This window comes from Choloepus didactylus, chromosome 19 (genome assembly GCF_015220235.1).
Source record: "Choloepus didactylus isolate mChoDid1 chromosome 19, mChoDid1.pri, whole genome shotgun sequence".
Classification (NCBI taxonomy): domain Eukaryota; kingdom Metazoa; phylum Chordata; class Mammalia; order Pilosa; family Megalonychidae; genus Choloepus; species Choloepus didactylus.
Window position 1 is genome coordinate 15843401 of NC_051325.1, and position 14499 is coordinate 15857899.

At 39.3% G+C, this 14499-nt stretch overlaps 1 protein-coding gene across 8 annotated transcripts in view; it reads left to right on the forward strand.

The window, feature by feature from the left end:
• DZANK1 (double zinc ribbon and ankyrin repeat domains 1) overlaps positions 1-14499 on the forward strand; it is a 90591-nt gene that overhangs the window by 23971 nt on the left and 52121 nt on the right. For all 8 annotated transcript variants that reach the window (XM_037811215.1, XM_037811217.1, XM_037811218.1 and 5 more), the window contains exons 8-10: positions 922-1039; positions 4025-4138; positions 8882-8974. In XM_037811215.1, coding sequence (XP_037667143.1) covers positions 922-1039; positions 4025-4138; positions 8882-8974 — 325 coding nt within the window. The remainder of the gene's footprint in view (positions 1-921; positions 1040-4024; positions 4139-8881; positions 8975-14499) is intronic.

The window sequence follows — 14499 nt, forward strand, 5'->3', positions numbered from 1 at the left end:
GAGCAACACTTCATGAGTTTGGGGGATAGAAAGGAGGCGACTATTGTTGCCCTGGTGGGCCAGGCAGGAGATGTACTCAGATCTCAACAATATGGCTGGTGAGGAAGGGTGGGATGGGATGAAGAGTGTGTGAAATGAACTCAAGCATCATGGTAATTGTTGGGAGGCCATAATGGAGATGGGTGCAGGCAGCCTAGCTCTCAGTGCACATTACCCAGCCATCACAAGAGCCAAGGAGCAGTTCAGATAGATGGATCAAAGAATCAGGGGCCCAGCCTCCCTAGAAAGCCATGAAAGCAGAAACGTTATTTGCAGGACAGCTCAGTTTCAGGAATCCATTCACTTTGGGGTGATAGAGCGCAGATGGGCAGCTAGAAGCTAAATGGTGGGATCCAGCAACCCAAGAAAGGATGACAGATATTTTTAGGTGGGGCACTGGGACTCTAACCAGGTGGGCAGGGACAACAGCAGGGCTTGAGTGATGGCAAACCCTCACAGTGGCAGGGAAGGATACCTGTTACTCAGACTTCCATTGGGCAGGGAAGTAGAAAAGTGCAGCGTAGACATTGAAATTCGCGCTCACTCTCAGACACTCCTGAGTCTCATGCGACAAGCCAAGCCAGAGCTCACTAAGAAGTGGACCATGGCTGCTGAAAAGCTTCCTGCCCCAGCCTGGAAGTGGGATAAATCCTAGCCTACATGTGAAGAGAGGGTACCAGGGGTTCCAGCTGTGAGACCACATTATAATAAAATGATGTAGGGAATCCTCTCCCGCCTTGAACTTGACCCAGGGTCTTTGAGACTGGCCTGCTTTTTGTTCTGTTTTGTTTTTAAGAATGTTTGAGCACTGTTAGAATTTCGCTAGTCTTCTTAATATGGGCCCTTCAGAACACAGCCAACCAGGAACCTGTTTTGTTGTAGGTGTGCCCACTGCCTTGCCCCCCGCCCATCTGACCCCTTTGCTCGCTTCTGTCAAGAATGTGGCTCTCCTGTCCCTCCTATATTTGGCTGTCGTCTCCCACCCCCGGAAGGAGCTCAGGTGAGCAGGAGAATCTTCACAACACCTTTCAGTGGTTTATCTGATCTTTACTTTCAGCCACAGTGCAGTGTCTGGTACACACGAAGCATGGCATAAATACTCATTGAAAGAATGACTGGCTGATTAATCTCATAATATCCAGACTTCTACTTAAGATTGGAAAAACCTGTTGAATTTCAGTTCATTTTTTTGTGGCCTCACAGAAGAACAGGTTCAGAAGAGATTGAAATCATTGGTTTTAATGAGACATCCTTGGATAAATAAATATTTCCTACCCATTTGATATTTCTGTTCATAACCTGGGTGCAATAAGGAAGTATATTCTAGAAATAAATGTAAAGAAGTGCAAATTAAAAGCCTATAAAAATCCATTAAACATGTCATTCTTTGCAAAGAAGCTGTTTATTTAAGATGTAGATTGATTAGAATATTTAAATTTAAAAGCTTTGGCTGATTAATTCGAGTTAATAATGGATACCGGCCTATCACTGATTTTATAGAAATTTAGAAAACATGCTTGGCTTTTTAAAAATCAAAACCATTATCAAAATATGTTCATCTTTTATACACTTGATATTTGGGGTTTTTTTTTTTTGTTTTTTTTTTTGAATTGAGGTTTACAAAATGAAATAAAAGTGTCTGTGCTGTTGATTGAAAAATTAGTCTTTAAAAAAGACTTCGGGGGATGTTGATTTCTTCGGGGCTAATGGGATTCCAGGGTAGCAGAAGTCAAGTAACAGCACTTAACTGCCAGAGACAAGGTGTGCATCTACCATAAAGGGTAGCAATGATGTATGCTAATCGGAATCTGATCATGGTGTCCCTAGAAACTAAATATTTGGGCAGCCTAGTTGCATATTGCTTGGTCCGTATAACAACAATAACAACAAAAAGCTTGTTCTAGTAGCCAAAAATCTAACTTGCATTACCCCAGTGCAGCCATCCCAGTCCATTACCGTTTCCAAATCTAAGTTGATTTACAAACCCAGAGCCTTTGAAGGGGAGACTGGGTCCCCTTGAGGAAGGACCCTGCAGCATTGCAAGTACATACCATCAATCCTCCTCCAAGCCTTCCTCAGGGACCTGTGGTCTCCACTAGAGTGACATGCACTGGGGAAAGGGAAATGCATAAACCTTTGGGGGATTATTAGACACTGGTTCTGAAGGGACTCGAATTCTTGGAGATCCACAACACAACTGTGGTCCACCAGTAGAAGTGGGGGCTTCCAAAGGTCAAGTAGTATATAGTCATTCCTCAAGTCTGGCTCATAGTTTTTGCTTCAGTGGATTTTGAGAGTCTGTTGCTAGGTTTGTATACATTTATAATTGCTGTATCTTCTAGATGGATTGAACCTTTTATCATTATGAAATGTCTGTCTTTGTGTCTAGTAATATTGTCTTAAAGTCAGTTTTTTTTTTTTTCTTGTCTTAAAGCCAGGTTTGTTTGTTTTTTTAATGGGCTGTTTATTTTCTTTAATCTTTCATCTCTCTGTTCTTCAGGTTGGACAGTTTCTATTGAACTATCTTCAAGGTCATGGATTCTTTCTTCTGGCATCTCTGATCTGCTATTGAGTTCCTTTAGTGAAATTTTCATTTCATCTAACAATAACTTTTCAACTCCAAAGTTTTTATTTGGTTGTTTTTCTTTTTTGATATAATTTCTATCTCTTTATTAAGATTCTCTATTGATTGAGTCATTCTCATTATACTCTATTTTAATTTTTTAAACATAGTTTCATTTAATTCTTTGAACATTTTTATAATAGCTGCTTTGAATTCTTTAGACAGAGACTACAACATCTGGAAACACTCAGAGACTTTCTATTCACTGCTTTTTTCCACCTGAGTATATAGGTCTCATTTTCTTGTTTTTTGCATGTCTTATTTTTTTCTTGAATTCTGGACATCTTGGGTAATATAGCAACTCCAGATTCTCACTTTTTGTTGCTTTGTTTGTTTTCTTGCATTAAATCTGTGGTATCTGCCTCCCCTGTAATGTATGGCCACTGGTGTTATATATTTTTTCTTGTATTTATTTTTGAATCTGAGGCTCCCCCTGGGTGTGCATAGGTTAGTGTTCAGCTGAAGATGGTCAGAGGTTGTGCTCAAACATCTCAATCAGTAAGGCTCTCACTCTCTGCTAATGGATTTCTGTGTGGGGTGAGGAGAGCATTCACACCTCGGGATATTCTCAAGTTTGCTCCAGATTTTACTTTATACTGTTTTTTCTTGCATCTCCATTTACTATCTCCACCAGTCAGAGATGTGTGGGTGGCGTGGGTCTCTAGTTTATGCTTTTCACGCAGACAGCCTTTCATCAACTAGGGACACGTGTAAAGCATATCAAGCTCCTATTAGCTGACTTACTTCCTGGAACTCCCTGTTAAATACCTGTCCAGTTTACTGGCCTGCTGATTGTCCCACACAGAACACAGTCCCAGGCTAGCAGAGCTCCTGACTCACCCTTACCCTCCCTCTTGCTTACCACCGAGATCATTGCTTCAACAATGATCCAAATCAAGTGAGCAAAGCTGGTGGTTTTCACAGCCTTCCTTGCCCTGGTGGAAGTACCATGGTGCCAGAGCTAGGGGAAGGATGGAAGCAGTCCCAGGCAAGAACCACCCAGACTTATAGTGTTCCTATCTTAACTGTTGAAGCCCAGTAGTTTTCAAGAAAATTTCAGTTTGTTGGGTGCCTTTGGTTGACTTTCAGAGTGCTGAAATGGTTGAGTTTTGTTCAACTTCCTAAATTGCTTTTTGGGGAGCAGATTTGTTGACCTCCTCGCTCCGTCATGCTGTAAGTCAATGAATATCTTAATTTTTTTTTACATCTCTCTTTTCTATGAAATTTTTTTTACCCTTAATAGAACTGAAATAATAAAGGTAATTATTTTTAAAGTTATTTTATAAAAGCAAATTAAACCTTTTATTCTAAGATCTTCAGCTTTTGCATCCCAAGGTAAATGTGACCTCTTCCTTTGTGCAGATGGGCTTGTGTGTCGAGTGTGGGAGCCTGGTTCCCATGAACACTGCCATCTGCGTGGTGTGTGAGGCTCCTCTTGCGCCACAGCTGCAGCCGCAGGCCAGCCTGCATCTGAAGGTAATGAAGTGTGATTCTGTAAAAACATGAATGAAATCTCTAGAAAGCAATGTTTGAATAATTAAATGCCATTGTTCAGCCAGTGGAATTGGCTAGTAATTGATAAGCTAATATGGGTGAACGAAATCCATTCATTTTGAAAAGTCACGGCTGCCCAAAATTTTAACTTGCCAATAGGTTCTATAATGGTGAGAGGGATACGTACAAATGTGTTCCCCGAACAAGGTAGACAAGTTGCCCTACTCCTAACTTTTTTTACTTCATGTTTTAATAAACTTGAACATTACAATTAATATTGACTTATAATGTTACCCCTGAAGTGGCTTCATGCTTCTGTTGGGTTTATTTGATGATGGGTCCCTTATTATGTAGGAAAAGAAAGATCAGATTTAGTCATATAGCTGAAAAAGTTAATATCATCACATACGTTCAGAAAATTTGCTAGACAGATTATATCCCATAAAAATAATTTTAGTATAATCATTGATCATACAATTTGTATCCTTTCTCCATTCTTCAATTCACAGTTCTTTTTACCTTTTTCTTCCCAAGTGGCGATCGCTACAGGATAGACTAGGTTTAATAAAGAGAATTTTAGGGCTACAAAAGCAAGAATTCTTAGCAGTGAGGGAAACGTATGGTCTTAATGTACAATTAGAACTGTAAGACTCCTAAGTTGTGGATTCCATGAGAGTGACATGTATTGAAGTTTGTGAGGTAGAAGGCGAGTCCACTTGTTTCTTCCACTTTCAAGTTCCCCTGTACTGTAGAAGTTCCAGAAGTATCCCCAAGGCCACATAAATCCAGAAAGCCTTGAGAAATGAGATTTTTAAGAACTAACTGGGCCAAAGTCTGTAGATGTAAATTTGCTAATCTTTTTGCTGTTGTTAGATAACTACTTGCAATCTTAAGAAGCTTTAGGAGGCACTGCAGGAAGCTCCCATACAGTCTGGTGGAAGCCTGTCTCTAGGCTTCTTACACATGGGAGGGAGTCACCAACTTCTCGCTTGTTCGAGCTGCTGTTATTTTGGGTGACTTATCTGGTTATATTTGGATTATTTTGGGTGACAAGGAGAAGTGACTCATGTGTATGTATTTTTGGTGGGGTGTGTGTGACGATGTTCCAGGCAGATGCATGGAGGCCTCAAAACTTCACGAGCAGTTTGGTTTTGCTGAGCTAAAGCTGGGGGTGCTGTGGATTGTGGGAAGTGGTGCCTTCTCTACCCCACTTGGCACCTCGATTTTTCCCCATGGACCCTGAAGGGCTGAAAGCAGGAACAGGGTTTCAATCAGACTTGATTTTTAGAGAGATTTTCATCATCATAATGACCGATCCTGGAGGGAAGTGCCTACTTTTTATGGCCATACAGCCAGTGTTCACAAGAGACCTGTTTGGAACCAGCCTCCAGCCTATAAATCTTTGTCCCTGTGACTTTTCCTAGTGTTAAGAGGGCGATTGGTTTTTAGGTAGCATCCTCACTCCCTGAACCCCTCTGAGGTCCATGGGAATACCCGGGCCAAACGCTCAAGGAAGCCAACCCACCCTGCCTTGCCCAAGGCGGCAGTGAAGCCCGTGGCAGCTCCACTGCTTTCTCTGTTGGTCTCTGTCTTGTTTCAGTTAGTGCAAAAAGCACCCTTTGTCCTTTGTCCTCCTCTGCATGATGAAGACAGACCCAACCACTATTTTGGGCATAACATTTTGTGTGGATTTAAAAGCCAAGAAATTTTGCTCTATCATATACACACATATATATATATATATATATATATATATATATATATATATATTTTTTTTTTTTTTTTTTTTTTTTTAATGCCAAGATTAGAAGATAACCATAGGCAAAGTTTCTCCTTTTGCCCTCTGGAAAAGGTGTTTGTATTTCAGAATCAGAGAGGAGTTTATATATTTTTTTAATTCTTAGAAAAGTGATACCTACTTATTTCTATCCATTGAAATAATCCAAAGATGTCCCAAGAAAAGAAGTATATACTTTCCCCACTCCACCTCCATTTCTAGCCCCTGAAAGAACCAAGTTAGCAACTTAGCAAGTGTCCTTTTACATATATTTCCAGAAGCACAGAAACATATTCATATGTATTCATACATTTAGTTTTCGTTTGTTTTTTTAAACAAAAAATGAGATCATGCTATTTATATTTATCTGTAACTTGTTTATTTTACTTAACAAATGCATCCCATTGCATTTTTGAAAGTTGGAACCTAATTTTAGCCTCTCCGCTTTCACCAGAAGACATTAAGTCTGCTTTACAAGAGGAGATACTTCCGCTTCCTTTGGGCTTTAACTGCTAACATGAGGTACATCTCCAGGACTCCAGTCATATTTGGGGTTGCTGGATTCTGTGAGGCTTAGGACTGGGGTCCTCTTGAACTTGTTTCCCTGGAAAAGAGCTGATGATTGGGGCACCCTACCTCTTCTCAGACCCCAGCTTCCCACACGATGATTTGGGGCCAAGGCCAGTGTAAACACAGCCCCTCATCAAGCACAACTTTAGCTTGGCATCTTAGAAAATCAGCTTTGAGATTAAGTTGCAACAACCTACTAGTTTGTTTTCAACATTCTTCCTCATTTCCTGGTGTCAATGAAAGCTTACCATTTGAGAGTATGGAAAATTGTTCTCATCTTCCAACTGCTTTGTAAGGAAAAGTTCTATCCCAGTGACTAAGTTGGGTCCACTAAATTATTTAGAACAGCTTAACTAGATAATATTTTGCAAATGCTGTGAACAAGATGGCAAATAAGTATATTGTTTTTTGTTTTTTTTTAAGAAGTCCTTGTCATAGAGGGTTAGTATTCTCTATGAGGCAGCTTGACGGTGGCCTCAGTCCCAAATCATCCTCTGTGTGGCTCTGAGCCTCAGAATGAATAGAGACCCATTAGAGGCTCATAAAATAAATTTAATGATTACAATAGCACTTTAAAAATGGGAAATAGAGGTCATCATACAGAGTAGGGGCAAATATTTGCTCATGAAACTTTCATTTCATATGTACATATACATTCATATATAAAGACATATGAATAGATGAGTGTGTATAGTGGATTGTGAAATCAAGTGATTTCTCACTGTGGGTTGTGGTAAGGCTAGAGGCAACCAGGCATGGCATGGTGCCCAAAGCCAACTCAAAGACCACGAGAAAAACCTGTTGATCAAGAAAGGTAGGTTTTCTGGTGGGTATGGTAGGAACAAGATCACAGAAATGTAGTTATCTTAGGTTAAAAAAAAAAAAAAGATAGGTTTATTAGACCTGGTGCAGTAAGGTAAACCATCCTTTTGATAGTCTTAGTAGTATCTCAGAAGGGAGAAGGCAATGAAAGCTATTTATAGAAGTTTGGTGCTGGGGATGGGTGATTTTACAGGTCTTGCCAGACAGGAAGTGGTTGGGATTGGGCAGATTTAGGATTGCACAAAGTTATGAATGCTGGTTTTGGATTGTGGGCTCTGTGAGGTGAGGTCTTGAAGCAAGTCTGGATAGGCAAGCTGTTGGACTTGATAATAAGCTGTATAAGTTGGTTTACAGTTTCTATTCCAAGATTATTTCCTCCAGCAAGCAGCTGGGTTATTTTTGCTTGATCTCAGTATTTTTTAACACAGCAACAGGAAATTTGTTTGACTTCTCCATGGGTTTCACCAGATCTTTTTTGAGACAGCGTCCCAGGAAGATCACAGCCCTAAATCTCACAGAAAAGCCCTGACAACTGCAGGTCGTGCTACATTCACTTTGAGGAATGCTGGAACCAGGAGTGTCAGGAAACGTGGAGAGCAAGACTACAATTCTCTGCTATTTTGAATAGAAGTCACCCCCTCTCTGAATTTTTGGAGTGCTGTGGGGTGGGAACTGCGATTTCCTGAATTGGCTCTTGTCCTGGGAAGAACCTCTACTAAAATGGGGTTAACCAAACCTGGAAAGGTTAGAGAAACTTCGCAGGACTACCTGGTGACATTGACACTAAAACCCCAGGAGTTGGGATTTCTTTTTCTTGACCATCCGTTTTATCTGCACCTACTACGTTAGTTTCAGGACACCTAGTTTTTGGAGTGGAAAGGAAAATTTGAATGTCACTGGCCATTGATAATTGCAAAAGACAGTATCCTGGTAATACAAAATAGACCAGGGACAAAAACAGATCTTAGTGAGCCTCTGATAGCTGCACTCTGGTGAGATTATTTAACCATCATTTCTCCCCACCCCAACCACACTTCTGTATCAGAATTTAATTTTAGGGTCCCAACTCAGAAAGTTGCACTTACCTTTCCATTTCTAAGGTAGTGTTTTTTCTAAGTAAGAAACTATAGAGCAAACCTGAATTCATATTTAACATAAAGCCCCATGGGTTAAACCCCAGTCCAAGAAGTAGGTTACTTGTAAACACATAGGTAATCTTTTGCTGGTCTTGGCCCCTTCTCTGTACTGTTCATACCATGAAATGAAGAGGCCTTCTAATTATCAAGTTTTTCACATTGGGGAAAAAAAATCAACATAATCAGCACAAAATTTTCAATTTTCCTTCCCCAGGCCAAAATGAATACTTTAATCAGCTTGTTTGTTTTGGTTTTGTTTCTTTTGAAAGCTATATCCATTTGACATTAAACCAAATCCAATATTTCAGGGTCTAGGTGCTGTAATAGGGTCTGTAGCTGGCTGATTGGCAGGGAAGACTGATGCTTTCTTCACCCAGTGATTTGCTCGAGAGAACTTGTATTTCTTACTCTATTTTCAAGGAGAAGGTAATCTGCCCAGCCTGTGGCACAGGGAATCCTGCTCACCTGAGATACTGTGTCACCTGTGAGTGTGATCTGCCTTCATCACAAGAGGTAGGCTGATGCATGTTCCCTTCCTATATTTAATGACTCTTAAATGTTCAATGTTAAGGACAATAAAACAGAAAGAATTATAATCTGGGGTAGGAGGAGAGTGTGGGAAGGTGGAGAGAGATTGAAAAAAAAAACTTCTTATGGCAAACTGCAAGCAACTTTTCCATATATGGATAAGGACTTTATATGTTCAGCCATATAAAATGTTTTCAAAGTCTTAACTTCAAGGGGGTTCAATAAAATTGGCCTTGGGGGGTTTGTTCTCATCTCTGATAGATTCCTTGGGAAACTGGACAAACATTTATTATTAGGAAATGTCCCTCTTTATCTCTGTGAATACTTATTTTTTCCTGAAATCTCTTTTACCTGATATTGATATAGCCACTCCAGCTTTCTTATTTTTTTACATGGTATATTTTTTCCATATATTTACTTTCAGCCTAGATTGTCGGATCTTGTCTATGGTTTGCACATAGCTTTTTCAAAAATCTGTTCTGACAATCTCTGCCTTTAAATTAGAGTATTTAGTCCATCAAAGTTTAATCTTGATAAGACTGAATTTTGATATACCATTTTAATATTTGATTTCTACTTTTCCCATCTATTTTCTTTCTTCTGGTTCTCCTTTCCTGCCTTTTTTTTTTTTTTTTTTTTAATTTTTATTGGGATTGTTCAGATACCATACAGTTATCCAAAGATCCGAAGTGTACAATCACTTGCTCCTGGGTACCCTCATACAGCTGTGCATCCATCACCACACTTAATTTTTGTTCAATTTTTAGAAACTTTTCATTACTCCAGACAAGAAATAAAGTGAAAGATGAAAAAAGAAAAAAAGAAAACGAAACTGGAATCCTTCCCTATCCCTAACCACCCCCCCTCAATTGTTGACTCGTAGTGTTGGTATAGTACATTTGTTACTGTTTATGAAAAAATGTTGAAATACTACTAACTGTAGTATATAGTTTGCAATAGGTATATATTTCTTCCCTATATGCCCCTCTATTATTAACTTCTAGTTGTATTGTCATACATTTGTTCTGGTTCATGAAGTGATTTCTAGTATTTGTACAGTTGATCATGGACATTGCCCACCATAGGATTCAGTTTTATATATTCCCATCTTTTGACCTCCAACTTTCCTTCTGGTGACATATATGACCCTGAGCTTCCCGTTTCCACCTCATTCACATGCCATTCGGCACTGTTAGTTATTCTCACATCTTGCTACCAACACGTCTGTTCATTTCCAAACATTTAAGTTCATCCTAATTGAACATTCTGCTCATACTAAGCAACAGCTCCCCATTCTTAAGCCTCGTCCTATATCTTGGTACCTTATATTTCATGTCTATGAGTTTACATATTATAATTAGTTCCGATCAGTGAGACCCTGCAATAATTGTCCTTATGTGTCTGGCTTATTTCACTCAGTATATTGCCCTCGAGGTTTTGTCATCAACCCATTTTTTTTTTTTTTTTAACATGGTTTTGTTCACTCACCATACATTCCATCCTAAGTAAATAATCGATGGTTCTCTGTATGGTCATATATTTATGTGTTCACCACCTTCACCATTATCTATATAAGGGCATCTACATTTCTTCCACAAGGCAGGAGTGAGACTCAAAGAAGGTAGAGAGGCAAAAGAAAGAGGGGGGATCATCATAATCTAGTGGGAGAGAGGTATGTACTACTAACAAGTTCCTTTTGGGACTGAGAATGTTCTAGAATTAAATACTGTGATGGTTGCACAACTCTGTGAATATCCTAAAACCACTGAAAATATATACTTTAATAGAATGATTTTTATGTTTTTTGAATCATATCTCAATAAAGCTGTTATTAAAAAAGGAAAAAAAAAATTAAAAAAAAAAAAAGAGGGGGAAAAAAATGACAGTTAGGAAGCAGCAAAAGGAAAAATAACCTTAAATCAAAGTAGAGTAAAGAATCAGACAATACCACCAATGTCAAGTGTCTGACATGCCTCCCCTATCCCCCCCTCTTATCTGCATTCACCTTGGTATATCACCTTTGTTACATTAAAGGAAGCATAATACAATGATTCTATTAGTTACAGTCTCTACTTTATGTTGATTGCATCCCTCCCCCAATGCCTCCCCATTTTTAACACCTTATGAGGTTGACATTTGCTTGTTCTCCCTCGTAAAAGAACATATTTGTACATTTTATCACAATTGTTGAATACTCTAGATTTCACCAAGTTACACAGTCCCAGTCTTTATCTTTCCTCCTTTCTTCTGGTGTCTCACATGCTCCCAATCTTCCTCTCTCAACTGTATTCATAGTTATCTTTGTTCAGTGTACTTCCATTGTTGTGCTACCATCTCCCAAAATTGTGTTCCAAACCACACACTCCTGTCTTCTATCACCCTGTAGTGCTCTCTTTAGTATTTCCTGTAGGGTGGGTGTCTTGTTCACAAAGTCTCTCATTGTCTGTTTGTCAGAAAATATTTTGAGCTCTCCCTCATATTTGAAGGACAGCTTTGCTGGATATAGGATTCTTGGTTGGCGGTTTTTCTCTTTCAGTATCTTAAATATATCACACCACTTCCTTCTTGCCTCCATGGTTTCTCCTGAGAGATCCGCATATAGTCTTATTAAGCTTCCTTTGTATGTAATGGATTGCTTTTCTCTTGCTGCTTTTAGGATCCTCTCTTTGTCTTTGACATTTGATAATCTGATTATTAAGTGTCTTGGCGTAGGCCTATTCAGATCTCTTCTGTTTGGAGTACGCTGCGCTTCTTGGATCTGTAATTTTATGTCTTTCATAAGAGATGGGAAATTTTCATTAATTATTTCCTCTATTATTGCTTCTGCCCCTTTTCCCTTCTCTTCTCCTTCTGGGACACCAATGATACGTACATTACTGTACTTTGTTTCATCCTTGAGTTCCCCAAGATGTTGCTCATATTTTTTCATTCTTTTCTCCATCTGCTCCTTTGCATGTAGGCTTTCAGGTGTTTTGTTCTCCAGTTCTTGAGTGTTTTCTTCTGCCTCTTGAGATCTGTTGTTGTATGTTTCCATTGTGTCTTTCATCTCTTGTGTTGTGCCTTTCATTTCCATAGATTCTACTAGTTGTTTTTTTGAACTTTCGATTTCTGCCTTATGTATGCCCAGTGTTTTCTTTATAGCCTCTATCTCTTTTGCAATATCTTCTCTAAACTTTTTGGATTGATTTAGCATTAGTTGTTTAAATTCCTGTATCTCAATTGAAGTGTACATTTGTTCCTTTGACTGGGCCATAACTTTGTTTTTCTTAGTGTAGGTTGTAGTTTTCTGTTGTCTAGGCATGGTTTCCTTGGTTATCCAAATCAGGTTTTCCCAGACCAGAACAGGCTCGGGTCCCAGAGGGAAGAAATATTCAGTATCTGGTTTCCCTGTGGGTGTGTCTTAGAAAATTGCTCCACCCTGTGATGCCTCAGGTCACTGTGCTTTTCTGCCCAGCAGGTGATGCCTGTTAGCCTATAATTCCTGACTGGTGTGAGGCAGTATGGCCATGTTCCCCCAGGCTCTGGGGTCTAGTTCTGAATGGAAAGGGCCCCACCCCTTTCCTCCTAGAGAAGACAGACCCCCTAGGGGGAGGTCATTAGCATTTCAATGGTCTTGCTCTCTGCTTGTGGTGTCTCCACCCTTCCCCGAGTCACAGCCCTGGAAACTGAAAATGACTGGGGCTTTCTCCACTGAGCCAAAAAAAAAACAGATAGTCCCCTTCAGACCCAGTCCAAGGCGACCCTCCGGCTCTCCCAGGTCAGTCGTCACCCAAAGCCTGTGTCTGTTTTTTGGAGATGCGTACCTGTAGTGAGCAGTTCACACTCGCTACTTAAAACCCCAGTTGGAGCTCAGCTGAGCTATATTCACTTGCTGGGAGAGAGCTTCTCTCTGGCACCACGAGGCTTTGCAGCTCAGGCTATGGGGGAGGGGGTCTCACGACTTGGATCTGTAGGTTTTACTTACAGATTTTATGCTGTGATCTTGTGCATTCCTCCCAGTTCAGGTTGGTGTATGATGAGTGGACGGTCTCATTTGTCCCCCCACAGTTATTCTGGATTATTTGCTAGTTGTTTCTGTTTTTTTTCAGTTGTTCCAGGGGGACTACTTAGCTTCCACTCCTCTCTATGCCGCCATCTTGCCCAAGCCCCCCCTTTCCTGCCTTTTAGGGTTATTTAAATACATTTTAGAATTCCATTTTAATTTTCCTATTGTCTTTTTAGCTGTATTTCTTTGCATTATTTTTTAGTGGTTGTCCTAGTGATTTCAATATGCGTCCTTAACTTTTCAGAGTCTGTTTAGTTTATTGCATCACATCAGGTAAAATATGGACATCTTACAACCACATAGGTTCATATCCCTGTTCCCCCATCCTTTCTGTTATAGTTGTTACATGTATTTACACCTATATACATTACAAACTCAACAAGATGACATTATAATTTCTTCTTTAAACACTTAATGGTTTATAAAGAAATTAAGAGGAAAAAAGCAAAAAAGCTAAAAAGTAGTCTTTTGCATTTATACAGTTATTTCCCATTTCTGATACTTCATTCTTTTCTGAGGATCTGAGTTCCTCTTTGGTATCATTTCCCTTCAAACAGAAGAACACCCTTTATCAGTTCTTACAGTATAGGTCTGCTGGCATGATGTTTCTTCATTTTCTTTAATCTGAAATGTTTTTATTTCAGTTTTGCTTTAAAAGATATTTTTGATGGATATATAATTCTGTATTAACAGGTATTTTCTTTCAGTTTTAAAGATGTAGTGACATGGGTAAATATAAATGCCAGTACTCTTGTATTTTTTGTTTGTAACTCCACTTTTTACTTCCTACTGAATCTAAAAGGCAGATGCATAAAATGTAATGATAAATCACTGGGTTTGGGCTCTCTCATATAAACATGTAATTTGTGACAAGAACTACATAGAGGTGGGGGGACAGAGGGGTATAAGGAACATAGTTTTTGTATTCCACTGAGGTTAAAGTTCGTATCAAAGAAAACGAGATTGGTATAGATTTAGGATGTTTAATTTGAGCTCCATGAATAACTACAAAAAAATATCAAATAATATGCAAGCTCAGAGAGATAGAAAGTAGGGTACAGGTTGCCAGGGGGCACAGAGCAGGGGGAATGAGGATTTAATGCATAATAGGTATCGGGCTTCTGTTTGGGGAGATGGGAAAGTTTTAGTAATGGAAGGTGGTGAGGGTACCAAAATATTGTGAATATGAGTAATTCCATTGAATGGTATGCTTGGGAGTGGTTGAACTGGGAAAGTTTATGTTGTATATATGTTCCCACAATTGAAAAAGAAAGAGCAACTAAAGAAGACAGTGAGAATGAAATGCAATACATGATCCCAGATGGAATCTAGCAAGGGAGGAATAAAGGCTCGAAGGGACATTATTGGGACATATGAAAAAAATGGGATATAGATTGTTAACTTTGTATCAATGTTCAATTTCTTCAACTTGATAACTGCACTTAAGGTAGTCACATAGGTGAAT